Genomic DNA, 23,765 nt, shown 5'->3' on the forward strand with positions numbered 1-23,765 from the left:
TCCCTTCTTATTATTCTGTGCCACTGAAACAGTAAAGGTCATCTAATAACACAGCTGCCACTGACTAAAGAATAGAACACAGGAAGTTTCACATATACTGCTTTTGATATTCAATTAGGCACAACATAAAAAGTATGGAAAGTATGCTAAAAGCTGATATGAAGATGACAGAGTGAGGAGGGTGCATGGGCAAAGAACACATATGGAACATGTACAATTAAGATTTACCATCTGATTACTATGTAATTATAGAATTATTTAAGTGTAAGAGCAAAATCATTGGTATTTGATACCATTTAAGTTTTAATCAGCTCATCAGAGGAAGTAGCTAATTGAATGTGATTCATCCAAGAGAAACAGTTCAGTACTGCTAAGTAACATAAAGCCAAATCAGCACTGTTCATCTAACGGCCTATAGATCTCGTAGTCTTTGTAGCTTTACTTTCATTTCATCATGCTGGTGAAAAATATCTCATTTCCTTATCTGACCCACTGAGAAGGGCACAGGAAGCAGAATATTAGGGAACAAAGGAACACTCAGAGTGCAAACAAGATTTCAGCGATGGGGAACTTCTTGGCTATTTGACATGTGCCGTTTCCTTTTCGGATGTTTTAGTAATAAATTCCAAAAAACTGATTTTACAATGTTAATAAATAGCAGCAGCCAGCTAAGTGTATGACCCAATGACTGTTCAACTGAGAATAGATAATTTGCCTCCTCCATGGCAATACACGACATTCTAAAATTAAATGCTACCGTCAGAGCTGGCTCCAGGCACCAGCATCCCAAGCAGGTGCTTGGGGCGGCAATCTGCAAGGGGCGGCATTCCCTGTGTTTTTGCCCCCAAGCAGCGTGCCAAATTGCCGCCGCGGATGGCAGGGGCAGTCCGTGTGCTGGTAGGGCGGCACGTGCGTTTCTGTGGTGGCGGCAATTCGGTGGCAGCTTCTATGTTCAGCTGTCCGTGGCGGCGCAGCTTCTGTCTGAAGACAGAAGCTGCCTCCGAATTTCCACTGCTGCGGAAACTCACGTGCTGCCCTAACGGCGCACAGACTACCCCCGCCATCCGCGGCGGCAATTCGGTGCACTGCTTGGGGCGGTGAAAACAGTAGACACGGCCCTGGCTACCGGACAGCAAACAATACAGAACTCATATGAACGCCGGCCATGCTTCCTCATGTTTGGTGTGGACTACCTTATGACAGCTAACAATCCATGCATAACAGCTATTTGAGTAGGAAGCCTGAGAAAACCCGTGGCATTCATATATAACTGGGTTGCTCTAGTTATCCTGCACTAATCAGTGCTGTTAACTGGGCAGGATTCTGCTCTCATGGTAAACTAACTTCAGAGGCAGCATTGGCATGCCCTTGATAAATCAGTACAGAAGCAGGAGGAGATGGATCAGTGTTCATGTGGCACTGCCTGTCAGCACTCAGCCCGGACCAGGGAAGCTAATGATCCAACTAGAAGATCACATTAGGTGATGAAGCCTGGTCACATGCCACCTGCATCTGCTACGAAGTAGTGCAGAAGCAGGCCAACTATACCTATATGTAATCCCCTTTTCTTTTCTAGTTTTGGGCCAAAAACCTTATAGCTGTAATTACAGCAGCTGTTTCTACTTGCTGTGAGTGGATATGGAAACATTCCCAGCCTAGGGGGCAGCATACAGGCTTGACTGACTGCAAATGAATAGTTGCTATTTGAGCATCCTTGAGCAGTGGTTCTCAAACTTTTTTACTGGTGACCCCTTTCACACAGCAAGACTCTTAGTGCGACCCCCCTTATAAATTAAAAACACATTTTTATATATTTAACACCATTATAAATGCTGGAGGCAAAGCAGGGTTTAGGGTGGAGGCTGAGAGCTCACAAGCCCCCCATGTAACAGCCTCGTGACCCCTTGAGGGGTCCCAACCCCCAGTTTGAGAACCCCTGTCCTAGAAGGAGTGTAGGAAGTTGTTAACCATGCTCTCCAGCTGTTCTGAAACCAGTGTGGAAGTTTGCATTAAGGACAGACATTCTTGCATGTATACACGTACCCCTCAGTTAGGGCTTGGAAGCTCTTGACTAATCAGCAGTGAATTCTCTTGCCAGGGGTACAAAACTGGCAGCCAAGTTGAGCACCTGTTGGAGCAGGGGTGGGCAAACTACAAACTGTGGGCCAGATGCGGCCCACCAGCCATTTTAATCCAGTCCTCGAGCTCTCACTGTGGAGTGGGTCTGGGGCTTGCCCTGCTCTGGTGCTGCAGCCGGGGAGCAGGGTCGGGGGCCATTTCATGTGGCTCCCAGAAGCAATGGCATGGCCCCTTTCCGGCTATTACATGTAGGGGCAGCCAGGGTGCTCCGCTTTGCACGCTGTCCCCACCCCAAGTGCCGCCCCTGCATCTCTCATTGGCCGGGAACTATGGCCAAAGGGACCTGCAGGGGCAATGCCTGTGGACTGAGCAGCATGCAAATCCACCTGGCTGTGCCTCCAGGGCCGGCTTTAGGCCAATTCCACCAATTCCCCCGAATCGGGTCCCGCACCTAAGAGGGCCCCGTGCCCAGTGAGAATCCCTTTCCTAACTAGAGGTGCCTTTCTAACTTTTACTCACCTGGTGGCGCTCCAGGTCTCGGCAGCACTTCGGCAACAGGTCCTTTGCTTGCTCTGGATCTTCAGCGGCACTTTGCCGGCAGGTCCTTCAGTGCCGCCGAAGACCTGGAGCGAGTGAAGGACCTGCTGCCGAAGACTCGGAGCACCGCCTGGTGAGTACAAGCCCCATGTGGTTTTTTACATGGTTTTTTTAAAATATAGTCCTACCTGCCGAGGCCCTGTCGAAACTGTTCGAATTGGGCCCCGCACTTCCTAAAGTTGGCCCTGCGCGCCTCCACATAGGAGCCGTAGAAGGGACATGCCATTGCTTCCAGGAGCCACTTGAGTAAGCACCACCCAGAGCCTGCACCCCTGAGCCTCCTCCCGTGCCCCAATCCCCTGCCCCAGCCCTGATCCTCCTCCTACCCTCCAAACCCCTTGGTCCCAGCCTGGAGCACCCTCCTGCACCCTAAACTCCTCATTCCCAGCCCAACCCCAGAGCACACACCCCCAGCCGGAGCCCTCAGCCCCCTCCCGCAATCTGAACTCCTCATTTCTGGCCCCATCCCAGAGCCCACACCCCCAACCAGAGACCTCACCCCCTCCCTCATCCCAACTCTAATTTTGTGAGCATTCATGGCCCACCATACAATTTCTATTCCCAGATGTGGCCCTCGGGCTAGAAAGTTTGCCCACCCCTGAGTTGGATCCTGCCAAGCCCAGCCCTGCAGGGGGAAGACAGCACTGCCAGGTGTAACCCAGACCGAATGTGGGGTTGGCTCACAATATAATTTTCTGTAATTTTATAGGTTAGCTGGACCTTACTGATATGCAGCATTTCTATGGTCAAGTTCTGCAAGGTCCTTAGATCCAAAAAGGAAAAGAAGCGACTGGGGATGGATCACTTGATGATTCTCTGTTCTGTTCATTCCCTCTGGGGCACCTGGCACTGGCCACTGTCGGAAGACAGGATACTGGGCTAGATGGACCCTTAATCCAGGGTTTCTCAAACAGGGATCATCACTTGTGTAGGGAAAGCTCCTGACGGGCTGGGCCAGTTTGTTTACCTGCCCTGTCCGCAGGTCCGGTCGATCGTGGCTCCCACTGGCTGTGGATCGCTGCTCTCGGAGCCAGTGGGAGCCGCGATCGGCTGGACCTGAGGACGAGGCAGGTAAACAAACTGGCCCGGCCCACCAGGGGCTTTCCCTACACCAAGCAGCGACCCCAGTTTGAGAAACCCTGCCTTAGTCTGACCCAGTTAGGGTGACCAGATGTCCCGATTTTATAGGGACAGTCCTGATTTTGGGGTCTTTTTTTCTTATATAGGCTCCTATTACCCCCCACCCCCGTCTGGATTTTTCACATGTGCTGTCTGGTCACCCTAGATCCAGTAGGGCCATTCTTATGCTCTTAAGTAATTGTTCTTCCTCTAGCAATGAGTTACGGTTAAGGGGATAAGGAAGTTTGGTACTTGCTGCCTTACTCATTATTGGAAGATGTAAGCTTAGAAGTAAGTAAGTAGGGCAGTTGTATTTGTGTGACTATATAGAAGGCAGGGGAGGGTTGGCAGAGTTCATTTTTAAAATTTGGATGGAAAAACAACAATACTTATGTTAAAGCTTTTTTATTTGTATCAATTCAAATTTTCACAGTTGCGCAAGGAAGTTATGGGTCATAAGTATTTGTTTTATTTTTATCTATTTTAAATGTTCACAGTTGCGGGAGCTTATGGGGCAAGGAGTCAAACAATTCTTTAATGATAGAGGAGGCCAAGATTCAAAAAGTTAAGAGTTTTGTATCTGTTTAAATACAAATTGTCAAAATATACACAGTAAATAGCCTTAAAAATGAATCTCTCAGACTTTCTCAAGCAGCATTTTTATTGCTTTACCTATCCGTAAATTTCGATTCTCAATGGAAACATTTTGCCATAAGTGTGTGTGTGTTTGGTGAAATCATTGTTTACCGACATTTACGGATATACATCTAATCCTTTCATGTCTCTCTCTACAGGTGCACCAGAAAAGCACCAGTCAGTCATATTTATACACTGGGTATTCCAATCTCGTTACTGAGGGCTTGTACAGTGCTGCAGCTGCACAGCTATAATGCTTTAGTGAAGATGTTACTATGCCAACAGGAGAGGTTCTCCCATCAGCGTAGCTAATCCACCCACCCAAGAGGTGTGAGCTATGTTGATGGGAGAAGTTCTCCCATCGAAGTAGTGCTGCGTGCATAGGGGGTTAGGTCGGTGTAACTACCCTCAAGCAACGTAATTGTAGTGATACACGTTGATAGTGTAGACCTGGCCTAAGAAACTAAACAGGGCAGTAACTGATTTAAAACCACTTGTGTACTTTGACAATAATGAACCGTTATCTTAACCCAGCCAGAAATGGGACACTTTTAATTTGCAAAAAAAATAAAATAATAATAATATGAAACACTAACTGCAATATACTGCTCTCAAGCCATGAATAAAACTCCCAACAGCAATTGTGCGTACAAATTAAGAATGCCATATGGGTCTAAAGCTGTTGATATCTAACTTGTCACCATTAAGAAGGCCACCAAAGGGTAGAAATGTTGCATACCTCTTGAACAGATCTACATTCTGCAGTCTAATTAAGCAGAAGTGAAAAACTCACACATCACCCAGAATACCATAAACTAATAGTGTGGGTCCAATAAAGGATATTACCTTACCCATCTTGTCTCTTGAATACTCTGGAGCCAACACTACAAAAATCTAACTTAACAATGGCAATCTTAGTCTGATAACATGGAAAGCAAAGAAAAACGCCTATATTTTGAGCTATAATAAGAGTGTGATGTTTTGCATTTGTCTACCATGTTAATACATCAACAGATAACAGGAAGCAAAATATCTGTCTGGCAATCTCTCAGCTCCTTGCAAATGACTGGAAAGCACCTACCTACCCATGACAGTAAATAGATGGGTTTAAGGAACAAGACATTGGCTTATTCACAATACAATCCAAGTCCCACTGACGAGATGGATTTTCAAGTGCTTGGCGTTTAAAGCCAAGCCACCACTAGATTAATAATTCAGGAATGAGCAAAGCTATCCTTTGTACAGCTTCAACAGTTGATATTCATTTAAACGTGGTCAAAGAACCAGTCTAACAATTTCCTAACACTGGATCTTTAAGCCACGTCTGTTTTTAATGATTGCTTCAGTTTAGCAACCACCTAGTACAGTACTTGATGGATCTAAACTCTAACAATTCATTTTCACTTGCAACAGGAAGGAAGAAATGAAGCCAACGGAAGGCTATAAACACCCAGTCCTGGAAATTTCATTCACACAAGCAAACAACATAGGTCTTGTACATAGTGCAGTCATTTACAGTGGTGCAAATTGGAGGTAAAATACCACCATCCTGGTCTGACAGCACTTTACATTTACTTGGCACTCAATTTGGCCAAAGGATGATTCAAAGACCATTGAAATTAAGTCAGTGGGACTCTTTCCACTGAACTTAATGGACTTTGGACCAGACCCAAAGGCAATGGAGAATCAGGCCCTAGAGGAGTACTCCGACGGATTGCATTAGTAAGGGTGACAGGAGTGGACCTCGGGATTGCTTTTGAAGTAGTAACAATTGTTATGCTAAAATCAAAAATTAAAAGAGTGATCACTTGTCCCTAATCCTTTCCACTTCCCCATTAACTTGTCCTTGGGACTAGAAAGCATTTTGCACAATTAAATAAGGCATGTGACAATGAAAGCAATCCCAGTTCAAGTTCATGGAAGCTGGGGTGGGGGGAGGGAAGCAGCTTCTTAGCTAACAGTATTAAAATTCCCTTCCAGATTTAAAAAAAAAGTGCTTTTAAACTAACTTATTATCAAATGCAATTTGAATACATAGACCAGGTGTTTCAGTACTTAAAGACTCGCTGTTTGGTAGTTAGCCTGTAAAGTCTCTGTAACTACTCTGAGCCAGCGAAGCAGATGCTAAAGCTATAGTTAGGAAGTTAATTATTGCACGCTTTCATAAACCTGAGCACAATTTAACTGAGTTCCCTCAAGGCGGTTAAACACCTTGTGACTGGACTCCCTGGAACTGAAGTTGTTAGGGAGCGCTATAGGCAATTCACCCTTGCAGAATGGCTTTGCATATGTGCTTGGTTTCAATATACAGGCCTGATCCTGCTACCCACACTCACATGAACTCTCAGTGAAATCGCTGGAAACACACCTAGGAGTACTGGCTATAGAATCCAACCCTGTTGTTCTAACTCTCAATGGGAATTTTAACTCCGATTGCTACCTGTGACAATTATGCAAGGAAAGGAGAATAGACCCTCACAATGAACTTCAAAACAACACAGCAGTGTTTTAAACAGCCCTTATATCCTTTTATTTACCTCCCTTTAAAAACATCTAATTGTTTCAAAGCAGTGGTCCCAACCTTTTTCGTCTGGTGGGTGCCAGATGACAAGCCACGGAGGACGGTGGCGGCGGACGAGCGGCGGACAAGCATCCGCCGAAATTCCACCGACAAGCGGCAATGTCAATAGGTGTCACCACCGAAATGCCGACAAGTAGCATCATCCAGAGGCATCGCCGCCGAAATACCGCCAAAAATCGGCAACATTTCGGCGGTGACGCCTCTGGATGACACAGCTTGTCGGTGGCATTTTAGTGGATGCTCGTTCACCGGCCAGTACGCGGGTGCACCGCATTGGGGACCCTTGTTTCAAAGAGTCTTTTCACTGACGTTCATGAAAGGTGCTAACGAGAACACAAAGGAAACAAAATTCCTCTCTCCGCCCAACACACAGGTACGAGGTGGGGAGCAGTAACACAAGCTTTGCAATATTGCTAATGTGCCTCAACCCTGACCTCGTGGGGCCATCGCTAGGAGTGAGAGGAACAGTCCAGATTCCATGCCAGCTGAGTCCTGGGCCTCGCTGAGGCCGCTAACGGGATGACGTTTTGATTGCGGTTTCTGTGATGTGGAGACCAGAATTAGAGGAAGACTCAGTATTTCATTTCACAAAAACAAGCACCGGCCACTGCCATTTTAGGAGGCCTCTGAACCAGTCACCTATAGATGGAAGAGGCTATAACTCTGATCCATCCATCCACCCCAGATTTCAAGAAACGTGCACACTTTTTTGACTGTAATTTATGAAGATTCCCACAGTCCACTGAGAAATCACATGCATGATGACAGGATAGTAGCTGTATTTACAGTCACAGTCTAGAAAAATATGGTGTTTACTGTATTTGGATTAAGCAAAATAAACAAAAAAATCCTACCTTATTCAAATGATGGGCATTCATTGAACTGCCCCAGAAGACAAACTCAGATCCCATGAGGGAAGAGGACTGGACTCGATGACCTCTCGAGGTCCCTTCCAGTCCTAGAGTCTATGAATCTATGAATCTTTCCCTTTTAACGACATCAAGGCAAATTCTCTTTCTGCTACACACTGTGTAAATCTCGAGTTAGTCTACTGTAATCAATGGATTTATTCCAGATTTTTGCCAATGTAACCCAGAGCAGAATTTAGTTTTGGTGATGGAAGTTTGTTATGCTGCTAGGATGACAGCTGGAGACGGAGGAGTGAAAAGAGAGGGGAGCTGAGTGGCTTGCTTGGTAGCATATTCTGACAAATCAATCAATCCTAAAGGTAGAACTGATGTTAACTCCACTTCCATGACTAAGGATCCAGAGAACTGCAAATTGCTACAGTAGGATATAGAAAACAGCATTTATGGACTGGGGCGTGGGCGTGAAGATCAAAAACTAAATGGGAAATGAATAATTAAACCCAAACAAGAATCCAATGAAAAACAACATATTCTACGTTCATACATACGAGACAAAAATGATTGATAACTGTCTGATTACTACTTGCACTGCAAACCAAAGAAACTTCAAATACAAATCAATCTGAACTGGCTTAACAGCGTATACAGCTAAATTAGATCTAGAGTCTTTAACAGCAAAAAGATTCACTAAAAAGTTATATCTATAACTTACAGCGTATGTGCAGACAAAACTGTAATACAGCAAAACCATACAACACAGCCCACTATTCACAGGCATGTTAAAGCTGGGCGGAGGATGGAAATCCCATTTCACAAAGGATTTGGAGATTTCAGCATTTGTTTTATTCCGATTAGGAACAAAACCAGAAAATTTCTAAATTCTCCACAAAGGCAAATTCTGAAAAAAACTTTGTTTCAATTTAACTTTTTTTATATAACGCACAAGAATTTTGAAACAAAATGTCATTTCACACTGAAATATCGAACTGTGCCATATATTGAGATGTCTGAGTACAGGACTAAGACCTCATGGCCCAAGTTCATCTCCTTGTTAATGGTCGTGGCTTATTTTGCCCCACTTGGAGCTTTTCAGTCTCTGCACCGACATATTTTGCAGGGTGGCAAGACCAAGCAGTGCAATATTCTGACCATCAGAAACATCCAACCCAGAAGCATCTGCTCCAGGGACAGTTGCCCTGCGGCCCTGAATCCCTGGTTTTCTTCTTGAAACGTATCAAGCATGTGAACAGCTCAAAGCACAACACGTTTAATACCGCTCCTGCAAACACTGCATCTTCCTGTCTACGACGCTTGATTCCCATGCTATGAATTCTTACGCACTCAAGCAGATTGCTGCAGGCAGTGGGCTAACTACCAGCCATACCGGAGGAGGGTACCGGGCGGGAGGAGAGGAAGGTAATATAGACCTTCACAATTACCACAAATACCCCCACCCCTTCTACAAAGCCCCAGCCAGGGCAAATTTTCTGACATCCCTCTCCCCAATCATTCCCCTTTCCAAATGTCTTGTATCTTCACTCAAGCCCCTCCCCAAGGCTCCCTCAAGCCCATGTCCCTCCCAAAGACCCCCGTGTCTATATCCCCATCAGCCCCCTCCTCTCCTCACCAGACCCCCAAGGCTGAGTCACTTCCTCCATTTCTCCTCTCTCCTTCATGGGCGGGGAGCTGGAATGGGCAGGAGGCCCTGACTCAATCGTTCCCGGAAGCCGGCTCAGCCCCCTGGCCTAGGCCGGCTCGGCACTCAGAGCCAGTGGGAGGGCAAAGGAGGGAAATTCAGCCCAGCCGGCTACTGAGAGCAGCCTTGTGGCTGCCCAGCTGAGGGACAGAGAAGTGCCCAGTGGGCCCAGCTGCCTCCTCCTAATCCAACCTGGCCCACCAGCAGAGAAGCAATTGCTGAGTTGCACTAAGATGCAGCCTCAGGCTGTTCCCTCAGCTGCCTCCCTCCTCTCCAGAAATTGTCTCCAGCTGCCCAGTAAAATTAAGCTGTGCAGGTGTCATTCTACTATTCCACTGCCCCGCTTCGTTCCCCTTCTTGGGCCTGCTATTAACCAATTGGTTCCTTTGGACTTCCACTGAGAGTGTGAGGAAGGGCCCAGCCTCCCCGAATTTCTCCTCTTCTGGATGTCTCTGCCCTGACACCCTTTCCTGTCCTTCCTGGTGGGCTGCAGTTCTGCTGTGCTGCCCGTCCAGGTCTTGCTCTGCTGAGCTGTCATTCCAACCTCGAGTCACAAGGAGGCAGCGGTGGGTGGGCTGAGCAGAGAAGAAGCCATATGGGGCACTGAAGACTGCCTGCAGCAGTAACATGGCTCCAGCAATCTACGCTCCCAGGAGCCCAGCTTCTGTCTCCGTGCGGGGCAGCATGAGGTTGAAATCAGCAGGCAGCAGGGGAATGGAGAGCGCTTGGGATCATAGGGGCACTCCTGCCAAAAATCACGAGTCAGGCCCCACACAATCATAAAGGTTGGACTCTTTTTACAGACCTCCCAACAGTCTCGGGTTTCTCCGGACTGTCCCTCTTTGACCCCCATGTGCCCCTTGTCACAATTAAAGCTGGGAATGTTTCCCACATTCAGGCCACCTGGGCGGGGAGACTGTGCAAAAGGGGCAGGTTGTCCCAGAGCCCCATTTGAGAGGACCCCCAAACCCAGTGGTATTGCAACCTGGCGCATGGGGTCACAGCGCCACTCAGGTTTGGTTCAGCCACCCCTCTTTTTCAGTCTATGGAGAGGCAGCTGGGCCAAATTTGAATGACACTGCACCCTGCTTTAGCTACTAGAAGCATTGGGAGGTATGTTTTTATTTGCTTTTTGGGTTCATGTCAGGCTTTTCTTCTTCACAGCCACAAGGGCTAGAAGCTTGCTTCTGTAAGAAAGGAAAGCTGAGATTGCCACCTAGTCACATGACTCCAGTAGCTAGGGCTTTAAAACACACAGCCAATATTGTGAGACTCACAACAATACTGCAAACTAGAAACACAGACACAGAGATGGGAATGATTCCTGAGGGATGAGTGCCTGAGGTGGGAGGCAGGGTAAGGCTGTGTCAGGTTGGGAGGGATCCTGCGGGATGTGGGAAGAGACATAATCTTGAGATATGAAGGCAGAGGTAGTGGATCCTGGGAAAGGGGAGATTTGGACTCTGACAAGTTACATATAATCTCATTATCCAGAATCAGGTGTTCATTTAAAGATATTTCAATGGTGTACAAACCTCATTTTCTCTCTCTCTCTCTCACACACACACACGCCTTTTCAACGTATCTGGTGGTTAGCCACAGCCTGAGGCACATCCTAAAGTTGAACATGTCCCATCCCATCATAAAAATCTTACAATCAAATAGTGTGATCGCTCAAACACCAGTTTACAGTCTCTCCTGCACAAAGGAAATGGAAGACCCTCTACCCTCTCCCGTGACAAGGCCCCCACCAAGTCATTCCTCAGTCTGAGCCCCTCACCTATGGGACCCAAGCCTCCCTAAAAGCTTGTGAGGAAATATGCAGTAGGCCCATAAGCTTTAGAAATCCAGGCTCTGGCAGACTCAGGAGGGGCAGTCCCAGGCCAGTGGGAATGCCCTGGCTGCAGCTACAGCTGAGAGCGCCACTAGTAATCTCAGGGAGAGAGATGACAACAGAATGGATGATGGGAATGGAGGGTGCTCAGCACATTACAGGTGCTTGGCATCATCTAGGATCAGGCCCAAAATTAACAAAGGCTTAATTAGAACAGTGATCTGATAGCTCAGGCCATAGTACAAATGGCCCCAGGCTACGGTGACTCTCCAGTGTTGTGTTCAGTAGGAAAGGCCCATTAAAAGTTACTTTGAAAGTGTAATGTATTACAAATTACTCATTAATGGACCTGACAATCGGTGACACGTTACTGATTATTTCGGTGTCATGCATGTCAGTTGCATGACGAGACATATTTTGTACCATGACTCTTGTGGCATCATCATCATCAGAAAAGGACACTTTTTCAAGGAAAAAAAGGACCAAATGGAATCCACATAATATTAGGTCTACAGGTTACTTCTATGGAATAGGGTCTAGAACCACTTATGGTGTAAACTGATTGAATCCAATAGAGCTACACTGATTTACACCACTGGAGGAGCTGACCCATTTACTTTGGCCACCTTATCAATGCGATAACCACACATTCAACAGCCTACACCTTTGGGAATTGCAAGTATTCATCTGGCCAGAAGTCTGGGAAACGTGGGTGTCCTACAAGATAATAATGACACTCGGCATGACTGCAGCAAAAGCTGCCTCTCTGTTGAAGAGAGGAGCAAATAATTCACAGCTACTTTGCATTTCACCTGTCTCCCGGCTGGGAAAAAACCATCCACAATAGCTAAACAATCAAGCAGGAATTTAGAATGTTAAGTCGAAATACGCAGGTCAGAATTTGGGACTTCGCATTTGTGATACTTTCGCATTCGCTTTCAGGAGGTGCTAGAACATTCTACGCTCGAGAGTGGCTCCTAACGAGCACCGGTGCAAGTAAAGCTCGGGGACTGGTAGGGTTATGGAAACTGAACAGAAAAGGTTGCAACATAACCGCATTTCCTCTCCTCCTCCTATTAGTCCGTGTCTGCAGGGGACTCTGCTGTAGCAAGTTCTGCCTGTTCTCCCACAGCTCAGGGCTCCTCTGTCCTGTACTAACCTGAGACCAGCTCTCATTTCTTACCACTATAATATGAAATAGCAGCATGGCCTTTTCCTGGCTCTCTTTCAAGGTGGGGAGGACTCTCATCTTCTTAACAGCATCGCACCAATGAGGTGAGTGCTGCTGTTCCATTGGAGAGTTTTGCCCCAGTGGATGCTTCTGCTTTAAACAAATGTCATTACAGGGCTAGGCCCAACATGACTTGCGACTGCCATCGGGTATGGCTACACTTGAAATTTCAAAGCACTGCCGCGGCAGCGCTTTGAAGTGTGAGTGTGGTCGGAGCGCCAGCGCTGGGAGAGAGCTCTCCCAGCGCTGCACGTAAACCACATCCTCTACGGGTGTAGCTTGCAGCGCTGGGAGCCGCACTCCCAGCGCTGCGGCACTGATTACACTGAGGCTTTACAGCGCTGTATCTTGCAGCGCTCAGGGGGGTGTTTTTTCACACCCCTGAGCGCGAATGTTGCAGCACTGTAAAGTGCCAGTGTAGCCATGGCCATCGAAAACCCACTGCCGCTATCTCTCAGTCCCGAGGTAAACGAGTGGAAGGGGACTACTATACCAGCAATGAAAGTGGGGACCACAGCCAGTGCTCACATTTGATCCTTGTTCCTAGATATGAGAAAAAACTGCTTGTCTATTTCAGCCACAGCCAGAGCCTGTTATGCCAAACTGAAGGAAAAATGAGGTGTAGCCGGGGGAGTCTGGGTTTTTGCAGCTTCTTCAGGATTTGATAGCCCTGTAGTTTGTACTATAGCAAAGCAACACATTGTAGGTGATACCACTACATAAACTTTTCTTTCTTTCTTTCTTTTTAAATGTGAAGCTGGAAAGAAAACAGAAAAAGCATAATGAAAAGTCAGGTGGTAAGAGGACAGATAAAAGAACACAATTGGAACACAAAGGAGGAAAGAACAGAAACAGCTCGTTCAAAATATAACTCTTGCAAGGGGGTTGTTGTAAAAGATATAAAAATGGGCAAATTGGGAGTAAATAATAAGCAAGAACAATACAGAGAAAACAAAACACAACAGACAGGTAGAATTATAACAGAAAGTTCCAGACAAGCCACAAAAGAGCTGGAGCATGAATAGAGAATAGTAGCAAAAGATCAGAAATAAATTAACCAAAACTGACCAAACACACACCCCAGGAGAGATACAAGAGACGGAAAGAAAGGTAAGCAGCAATAACCAGAGAAAGATGAAAAGAAAAACATGAGAGAGAAATAAAGAACCGTACAGCACAGAAGGGGTTGGCTTCCTATCCCTCACTTTCTGAAAACAACAAATCAAATTAACAACTTCAGTAGAGACGGCAGGCTAGAAGGGGAAAGCCACAGATATAAGCACAACTAAGGAGTTTGTGTGACATGTACACACATACAGGTGTGTTTGGAAAAAAATGAGTATGTTAGAAGTCATGTTCATCCAACCCCCTCTGAAAATGGTATGGAACAGAATGAGAGATGAACCACAGTGGTTTATTTAGATATAGGGGAGGTTTCCTGTCAGTGAATAACCGTAGCTGGACTAAATCAAGACTGGATGTCTTTCTAAACAATATGCTCTAGTTCAACCAGAAGTTGTGGACTTGATGCAGAAATTATGGGTAAGGTTTCCTGGCCTGTGCCATGGACTAGATAGTCATAGTGCTCCCCTGTGACCATGAAATCTATGAATCTACACCAACTTGCGAGTGTACACAGGTGAGCGCACAGTTATCATCAAGTCCATTGGACAATCTCTCAAGTGATTCTAATACGGATTCTTGTTCCTTTTGACAGCAGCAGAAGACCCCCCCCCCCCTCCATTGAGCTCAGGAAGCTCAGCTCTCCGCCTTCACTGAGCAGTCTCCCTTCTGGATTAAAATTACGTTTTTTAAACTCTCAATCTCCACCTTGCTAATCAAGACTGCTTAAAAATCCAGTGGTAGTTGTAATACCTAGGGGAGAGTTTTGTGGGAATGCTCTGCTGGCATGAAGCAAGGACAGCGAGCAGAGCTGCCGCGGACGGCTTGTCTACATAGCACCCCCTAGTGGTATTTCACATCCACCCTGGCCAGTCTTCATTTTTTAAATGCTGTTCAAGTCAGTCTAGTTAGTTACTGTACCAGAGGCAGCATGGGTATAAATCAGGGGAGGAATCACCTCAGCAGGTCACCCCATGTTCAAGAAAGATTAATTTAAACTGGAACAGGCGCATGAAGAGCCTGTAGAATGATCAGGGGAATGGAAGGCCTCATCTAGGAGAGGAAAGTGGAAGAACTTGGCTTGTTTAGCAAAAAAAAAAAAAAAAAAAAAAAAAAAAAAATCAGAGAGATAGGATTGCTCCCTATAAATACATGGGGAGGGAGGGCGAGAGGGTAAATACCAGGGAGGGTGAAGGGCTACATAAGCTAAAGGACAGCTTGGCACAAGAAAAAAATGGATATAAATGGGCCATGAACAAATTCAGGCTGGAAATCAGAAGAAGGTTTCTAATCATCAGAGGGCCGAGGTTCTAGAACAGCCTCCCAATAGGAGTTGTGGGGGCAACCAACTTAATTAGTTTTAAGAGAGAGCTGGACAAAATTTACAAGTGCGACTGTATGACAGGGTTGCTTGTGATGGTAGGAGGCAGCCCTGGGGCTCACTTGCAGTTTATGTCTTATGCTCCTAAAGCTCATGCTTCAGGGTTTCAGTCAGCCACCCGCAGGGGTCAGGAAGAGATGTTTTCCCTTAGTGTACGCTGGGAGGGTTTTTATCTCCTTCCTCTGTAGCATCAGGAATGGCCACAGCTGGAGATGACATATTGGGTGGGATGGGCTCTGAGCTGGCACCAAGCATTCTCTCACTCAGGGGCTTGGCTGGTTAGTCCTTGCTCATATGCTCAGAGTCTAATTGATCAACAAATGTGGGTCAGGAAGGCATTTGTCCTCAGGTCAGTTTGGCAGTGACTTCGGGGTTTTTTCACCTTCCCCTGCAGCGTGCTGGTGCGGGTCACTAGCCAGGATTATTTGGGTAGATTTAATTTAATCATTTCCCTGATATTGTGGGTTGCATTGGACACTGGTGCCTCCTATTCTCTGGCACAGAAAAGTCTAGTCTTCTGAGGGCTGTGATACTTTGGTCTCATTCTGGCTTTGGGGTTTAGCATGCATGGGCTGGGAGCTGTTGGTGGCCTGTGATACACAGGAGGTCAGACTAGATCACCTTAAACGCTGGGACTCTATTGTGATGGCCAAAGGAAGGGAAGGGTTAGTGAGGGTACAAAGTCCGCCTCTTAAGTCCCAAACTACTGTGGCAGGAAGCAAGACACAGAGAGAAGGATATGGGACAGGCCAACGGTGAAAGAACAAGGAGAAGCTGCTATTAACAGCCTCATGACCTCAGCATAAACTACAATAGTCTACTATACTGAACAACAGCAAAGCCTTGGCAACAGTTTGTTATAACACACATCATTAATCCATTAACCTGTATGGCAGAAGACCTAGGGCATGTGGTCAGGAAAGCCCATATTGCATTGATCTAAAAAGCAGCCATAAGAAACTGCTAATTAAAATGTAGCAGAACCAAAAAGACAAATATGCCTGCATTCCCTAGCTGACCTGATCAAGTGAAAACTAATAATAGTAATGATAAATGCTTCATGGAGATCACTGGAAATGAAAGACCCTACTTTATCCATCAATCATTGCTCGGGGGAAAAGCTTTTCTTAGACACTGGAGGATGTCTACAACTACTTCATTATACTAAGAACACACTTGGAAAACATTATGTTGTGTAGAAATCGTTTTGGTGCACAACAGCCTCTAAGAAAGAGAGATTTAATAATGCCACAGTCTTGCAAAGGGGTCTGCCCGTGCAAAGCTCATTGCAGATTTGAGGTCTAAGACTTTTCTGGGGTTGAATTTCCGCTTTTGGCGGATTTCCGTTTTCCCCATTAACTTGCAGTACAAATGGACTTTTCACATGTTGGCTGCAGCAACAGTATAAGTTTAATGTCATCTACAGATCCCAGGTAGAATGCAACTGAGCTCATAAATTCTAATGAGATCATTTCCTTTTCCCCTGGCTTATGTGAACACGGCAGTCTGCCCAAAGGTGACTCCTAAAGATAAACTTGAGAAAAATGGAGCTGGGCTTTACTTTTTCCCTGAAGTAATCTGAGCTACCCTCTTGCCTCTAAGGCAGGGGTTCTCAAACTGGGGATCGGGACCCCTCAGGGGGTCGTGAGGTTATTACATGGGGGGGTCGCGAGCTGTCAGCCTCCACCCCAAACCCTGCTTTGCCTCCAGCATTTATAATGGTGTTAAATATATTAAAAAGTGTTTTAATGTATAAGGGGGGATCGCACTCAGAGGCTTGCTATGTGAAAGGGATCACCAGTACAAAAGTGTGAGAATCACTGCTCTAGAGGTGGTGAACGTAGAAGAATATCGGTGAGCCAGTGGAGGGAAGTGCATATGGCCACTGACCACGCTGTGCTTTGCTATTTCAACGTCCACAGCTAACAACACAGCACCTGTCACCAGCACAAGATTCACTTAAAATTGTTCAACCGGAAATGGGGGAAGGGCAGAACCATGCTGCCTATTCTGGGTCCTTTGAACCTTATTATTTGGACAGAGCTTGAACTTATTGGGGCTTCTCCTTTTCCATACTGTGTGGAGCAATAAAGAATAAGCAGCAGAGGAAAAGGGGAAGCACAGCAGATTAGCAGAGGACAGAAAAAGACCTAGGCAATTATACAGAATAATACAGTGGGTTGATTTCTTGCGAAAGCTAGTATAGCACGAACACCTGACCTGAAACTATTAGACGCCTCACAAGGTTGAACAATATACGATCACTCCACAAAGGGAAAGACCCTAAATTGTATTCAGGGTCTTTCCATCTACCTTTGATTCAATGGGTTCCGAGATCTGCTGGTCCATTCCTCGAGGGGTTACTGGTGAATTGTGCCAGATTCCGTGTTTCTTTCCAACTGTTCTGAGTCTCCTGCATCTGATCTCAAAGAAGGGAGCAGAAACAGCTGGAAGAGAGAAACCAGAGTGGCATAGTCCAGCAGCAACCCTTGGAAGAACAAACAATAAAAGCCTTGTGAGATGTACTATCATTCCCCCAAATGTGCGTACACGTGTGTGTACCACCATTAAATCTCCCTTCGTCTTCGAGCAGTGCCTTGGGACAGCTCCTTGAACCACTCTGTCACCATACCAGCTCTAACTATGTAGACAAAACCACTGCCTATATCCTCTCTCCCGCAATGAGCCACAAGTGTCAGATACAATGTAAATTCTGTACAGCACTAATACAATACAAATGCATCACATAATAGTCCAAAGGAGATTCTGTGTACAAGCTAATGCATACAAGCGGCCAGATTCTGCCGCTCTTACATCAAATCATACCTTTACTCCATGAGTAACCCCACCTACTTGAAGAGTAACCATACCACTCAGCCTGAATAAAGTTGGCAGATTCATGCCCACAGTGTTTAGGTTGCAATATACCTCACAAGAGGCATCTATAGGTTTAGTACACCAAGGAGTGGTGCCCAAACATGGGAAGAAAACAGGAGACCTAAGAAGTAAATTAATCAGTGAAAGCATTAAGTAACCTCTGGCAAGGAAGAGGAAAGGTTGGGAGAAGAGACAAGTCGTTGCATTTTGGACCAGTTCAGGTAAGGAGAGATCGGGCCTAGAAAGACCACGATGGAAGGAATTATAGCAAGGAAGATGACAGAAGTTGAAGGCACATGTGAGTTTCAGCTGAAGTGCAGGAGAAATTCTGTATTTTAGGGCTTATGGTTAGGAAGGAAGAGAAGTAAGGTGGTACAGACACAGAAGCCATTTAAGGCACAAGAGTTCAGAGATGACAACTTTACCTCACAGTAGGCATGATTGGGATCAACGGTGGCAATGGTAGTGGTAGAATTTGGCCTCCGGTTGACCTTCTTAAGTTAGAAGTCAAAGACAAGATGTACCTCACCTGAACAATAGAAAAGACTATCCCCAAAGCAAAGAGCACCACACCTAGGGGTTCACAATAGCCCCTTCACTGCACGCCCACGATTATTTCTAGCCCAAACAGTGCCAATGTCCCCTCCCATATCACGGTAAATGGTTTATAATTCAGCAATGCAGAATCATGGAAGTGACTGTATGGGAAATAGTCAAACGAATACCTGAAGTATCGCAAGTGTGCCTTTCCCTTGGTGAGTCTTTTTGAGGTGCACTGTGTCTGTAGACCACATGTGGCTTATTGTGCTCTTCTTCGTACTCTTGTTCATCGGGCGATAGCAGCGGCTCCACAAAATAGTCCCCATTGTGAGACCTGAATGTGCCTAGCTGAGAGTGAAGAGAGAGACAAGTAGTCAGCTTCCAGTTGGAATATGCAAGAGACTAGGCCTACATAATTACCGTATAAAACAGATATGGTAATATGCAGAAGTGTCTAGGGCATTTACACTTCCTTACAATGTTCAGTTTGGCAAGCAACCCCTACATCTGGGGTGGCTGAAAGCTATGGGCCCAATTCTGCTACGTTAAGTAGCACTTTACTCTGTATACTTTGCTCCCATTAAAACCAGGGAGATTATTCATGGTGTAAATTACTAGTCAGCAGGATAAAATTCAGCCCTGTGTGAAGAGAGGACATATGTTAGACCCAGTTCTTCCTTCAGATATGTTTGCAGAATTACTCATTTCAATGGGAGGTGCTGGAGTACATCTTAGGACAGAGTTGGGCCCTATTACGTTCTGCCCTCTATGTTTCTCATATATAAGATATGCCAAGAGCAACTCTGAGCAGGGACAAGCTGAGCATGGCATCCAGTGGCTTGATCCGGGAAAGGAACTCACCTGGTGAAGCTACTGCCTAGGAGAGAATATCAAAGCTTCTAACCCACGTGACTGTGGAGCAGGCCATGGGGAAAAAACGCCACTCCCAAGCAAAAGTACGCCATAAGACAAAAAGATAGAACCATAGAACCATACGGCTAGAAGAGACCACAAGGGTCAGCTAGTCTGACCTCCTGCCAAGATGCTGGTACTAGAGCATGATCCCAGTTCTGAGCCACACAAGACACATGTGCCCTGGCCTTGCACAAAGCGTATCTACCTGCATCTCCGGGGACAGGTACGCTAGCGGCAGCCTGTCGGGGGCCGAAAGGGGGCAGGCAGCAGCTGCACCTGGTTCTCCCTGGGGAACCCCTTTAACCAGGAGGGTTGTAGGTGGAGGCTGCCCAGGAGATGGAAAGTATCAGCAAAGTACCCAGACGCTCTGGCCAGTGTCCCACAGGTCACCCCCCAGCTAGGATGGATCAGGATCATCCTTGGAAAGGCTCCCTGCTCATAACTCAGCTCCCTCCCCCCCAGGCAAGCTGAGGGCACTGTCCCCAGAATTCTGCACGCCCCCCTGCAGTATGCTCCCTGAGCTGCCTCCATCCCTGGCTCATCCCAGCTCTCAGGGAACGAGCCCCAGCTCAGGGGAAAGCAGCCAGACAAGCCCTCCTCCCCCGCAAGCTTCCTGCACAGCTGTTTGTGTTGGCTCCTTCCCCCGAGCTGGGAGGATGGGGAAGGCGTCTTGACATCTCCTCGGCCTCCTTAAACCCCAGCAGACCTGGCTCGGGCTGGCAAAGTGCCTCGCACCTCCTTAAGGTCGTCCCCGGTAAGGGAGGGAGAGCTCTTCAGGCGGCACGCTTGACGGGTGGGGTGGGGGATTAGGGGAATTAAATCCTCCCCCCTCCATTTGGGGAGTGGTTCGCCACTGTGCCAGGCCCCGTCCTGCAGCCGGGCTTCCTTGCAGCTCCCCTCCAGGGCCCGGCTCCTTCGCCTCCGCCCACCAAGGCTCAGCACAACCACAAACAGGGGACGTCGCTGGGAGCGCGCAGCCCCCGGGAAAGCACCGAAAGGGGGGGGACTTGCAATGCGACTCCCCAGCAGCAGCAGCTCGGCCGCCCCGGTGAGTATGCGGGATCCCAGCTGCCTGCTCTGGAGGTTTCTTCTTTCCCACTGAATTGGCGGGGGGCGCAGCTTGCAGGACTGGCCCCCGCCCCCACTAGGGTGCCGTTTTGCCAGGGCTGGGGACTGAAGGGGTTTGCCCACGTGGAAATTTGGAGACCCCCCCAGCACGTGCAAGCTCTGCCGGGGTTTGGGGGGGGGCGCACCAGTGGACCAGCACCCCCTGCCCGTCCCTCCACGTTGAGAGAGACGTGATTTAACACCCCCCCCCCCCCCGCTCTATTTAGGGCAGAGTTTCAGGCCAGACTTTTGCAACTCCTCCAAGTCAGCCCGGCGCGCGTGCAGGGCGAAAAACCAGCCGGGCTGGCCTGCCCTGGGGGCACGGAAAGGGGGCCTCGCTCCACCTTAACCGCGGCTGGCGTCCAGCCAGTGTGGCCAGCAGCCCCCGGGGTGACCCCACCTCCTTGCTTCCGCTCGGTGCTCCTGGCCACCGGCGTGTGAAAAAGCCCCTGCCCTGGCGACCGCCGGAGAGAACGGGGCAGCCCCGGCAGAGGTTCCGGGCTGGGCGGACGCAGCCGTGGCCTTCAGTCCCTTCCAGGCAGGGCAGAGCCCCGGGCAGGGGAGCGTGCGGCGCTTCTCCGCCCCTGAGCTGCTGGACATCCGCCACCCCACAGCAGGCGAGAGCACCGTGGCAAAGAACTCCGCATCGAGCTGCCTCGTGTAAACACAGACACCTGGGAGCCAAGGCTTGGAGAAGCGCAGACCTGGAAATCCCCAGAGGCGGAGGGGACGGCACTTACCATCCCTGAACAGAGGCTGATGACCGCAGTGTGCTGGGGCTGGCTATTCACATGTCCTCGATAAAAACAGTGCTTTACGTCGCTGGCCTCCTCGCTGTAAAACCGGCTTTGGTTAACCCCCGGGGCTCCGAGGAGGCTGACGGTGAAACGTGGCGCGATAAATCCAGAATGGGCCGTGAGGTTGAACAGAAACTGCTCCCCGAAGGCGGAAAGCCGGTAGTGGGCCGAGGAGGAGTCGGTGGCCCAAGGGTCCGTGTCAGGATTAATACTGCGTCTCTTTCTTTTGAAGTGTTCGTGCGTGGGAAAGGGGGCTCCGAACTCGTTCACACGGGTGGGGGTGACGATCTCGAACTCGCGCAGTTTCCCCAACAGCTGGGCTGCAAACAGTAACACACACATGCCCGGTAAAGAACCGCTCTCTCGCTCAGGTCAGGCAAGATCTAGCTTTTTCACGCACACTTACCTTGGATGAAAGCAGCAAGGCCTGGCTTTCTAAAGTTGTATCTAGCAAGGGGGGAGGATATAGATAGCTCTGCTTACAAAACAAATCAGTGCACCACTAGCTTGCCTGCACCAGGCACTGGGGGTGATGTAGTGGTACTGTATTTGCATTGCAGGAGCACCTAGAGACTAATCTAGACCAGGATCCCTACGGAGCTCGGTGCTGTACAAAAAAAAAAAAAAAGACAGTCCCTGCCTCTAGCAGCCCACGAAGAATCCTTAGCTTTTCTATAAAGCCACCAGGGACTGCCAATTGCCCAAAGTCCTTCCTCCACTTGAAATGGGTTTCTAGACTCAGGTTATTTGGAGCTTCAGAAAGGTTTCAAGGAAAAGACGACCCTGTTCAGCAGCATGTCCCCCTGTCCTGTGTGCACCGTGTTTTCCCAGCCTGAGAAAGGCACACAACTTTTTAAAGTTCTTGTAACTGGTGACCGAGGGCAAGCCAAGGGGAATCAATGAAACTGACACCGCAGAGTTGTAGAAATACCCCCTCCTCCCATGTTCAAATGAGGTCTGAGAAACAGCCCAAAGAACTGGAAACTTCCCCTGAAGGAGCTTTAGACGCCAAAAGCATCATCTTACCTTGTCTTGGATGCAGCTTCTGCTTCCTCGCTGCTGTGCTGGCTACATTCAAGACGTCCTGGAGAAGGAGTGTTCCTAATGCCAGTGCCCATAACACAAGCTGCATGGTGGTGCGAGTTGTTCCTTAGCAGAGAGCAGCCTTCCCCTCCCCCCTTTTAATTCCACCCCCACCCCCGCCCCCACCCCTTGCTCCTGCTGCTGCTCGGAAAAAGAAAAACTTCAGAGCTCCCCCCCCCCCAACTTCACTTTATTAAAAGTGGGAACCGCTCGCATCCGATTTGTTCCCCCTGGGCTCTGCTGTGACCACAACTGCCAGCGGAGAGAAGATTAGCAGCAGCGGCAGGAGGAGGAGGAGGACTAATCGCGCACGGGGTATCGGATGCACCAGCATAGTGTAGTGAGAGGGGCTCGGGAACGAACAGGGAAGACCCTGCTGCGCTTTTGGTGGGCTGCTTTTTCCTCTCTCTCCCCCCCTTCTAGCTGGTGCCCTCGGAGGTCTTGGGAACCAGTTCAGGAGACCGGAGGGGGGCGGTCTCCGGCAAAGCAAATGCCCAGGGCCCGCCTCTGTGGAGGAGGGCTCCTCCCTGCTTCCTTAGCATGTCACTTTCTTCCCTTCCAAGGAAGCATTGCTTCTGGGTTTCCAGGAGAAAAGACCTTGTCCGATTCAGTACCTAGGCCAGGACTCCTTTCCCGGGGCGGAGGGATGAAAGAGGGGGAGAGATTTACAATAAGCTGAACACTGCAGCAAGAATCACACTGTACTTTGTTCCCTGCTATGCACCTTTTTTCCCTTCTCAACTTAAAACTGCCTGATCAGAAGAATCTAATGATTCCTTGAATCTTATTTGTTCTTCTGCACCTTTGTGACTTTGGATTTCTGAAAATATATGCAGCTCCTATAGACTTGGATCAGTTCATTCCTCCAGAAATGAATAGTTCATCTGAAAAAAACTCAGCATTAAATGCATTCAGAAGAGTGAGAATGAGAGAAATAAAAACAGCAAAATGAATGTGGCAACACCCAGACCTTGCAAACAAACTAATCTCTTTACTTTTGTTTACTGAAAGTACAAGAATTTTAAAAAATCAATTAACTTGCCACTTTCAATGCTGTTTGTTTTCTTGTGCATTTCTCAGAGTTAGGACAATTAAAATCAGTGATGTGGCCCAGTTTTGTGTATAGTCAGTTTCATTTCCAGCAGCACCAAACATTACACTGACTCTTATTTTCTAATTCAAAATATTTCCATTGATCTTAAGTTTTATATAAAAATCTAGTTTAAATTGTGCTCCATATTTAAATTGAGGTGGTCCCTTTAATTTTTTCCCTGTTTTCAGGAAGGGGAAAAAACCTGTCA

The 23,765-nt window shown here is 47.7% G+C and overlaps 1 protein-coding gene across 2 annotated transcripts in view; it reads right to left on the reverse strand.

Moving 5' to 3' along the window:
• The window catches only part of ADAMTS9 (ADAM metallopeptidase with thrombospondin type 1 motif 9), a 141,107-nt gene extending 117,595 nt beyond the window's left edge, over positions 1-23,512 (reverse strand). For both annotated transcript variants that reach the window (XM_050957230.1, XM_050957229.1), the window contains exons 1-3: positions 22,408-23,512; positions 21,325-21,701; positions 18,748-18,910 (exon numbers count right to left, since the gene is read on the reverse strand). In XM_050957230.1, the coding sequence (XP_050813187.1) occupies positions 18,748-18,910; positions 21,325-21,701; positions 22,408-22,513 (646 nt within the window). In that variant the 5' untranslated portion in view covers positions 22,514-23,512. The remainder of the gene's footprint in view (positions 1-18,747; positions 18,911-21,324; positions 21,702-22,407) is intronic.
• Between the last annotated feature and the right edge of the window lie 253 nt (positions 23,513-23,765).

This window comes from Gopherus flavomarginatus, chromosome 6 (genome assembly GCF_025201925.1).
Source record: "Gopherus flavomarginatus isolate rGopFla2 chromosome 6, rGopFla2.mat.asm, whole genome shotgun sequence".
NCBI classification, from domain to species: Eukaryota; Metazoa; Chordata; order Testudines; family Testudinidae; genus Gopherus; species Gopherus flavomarginatus.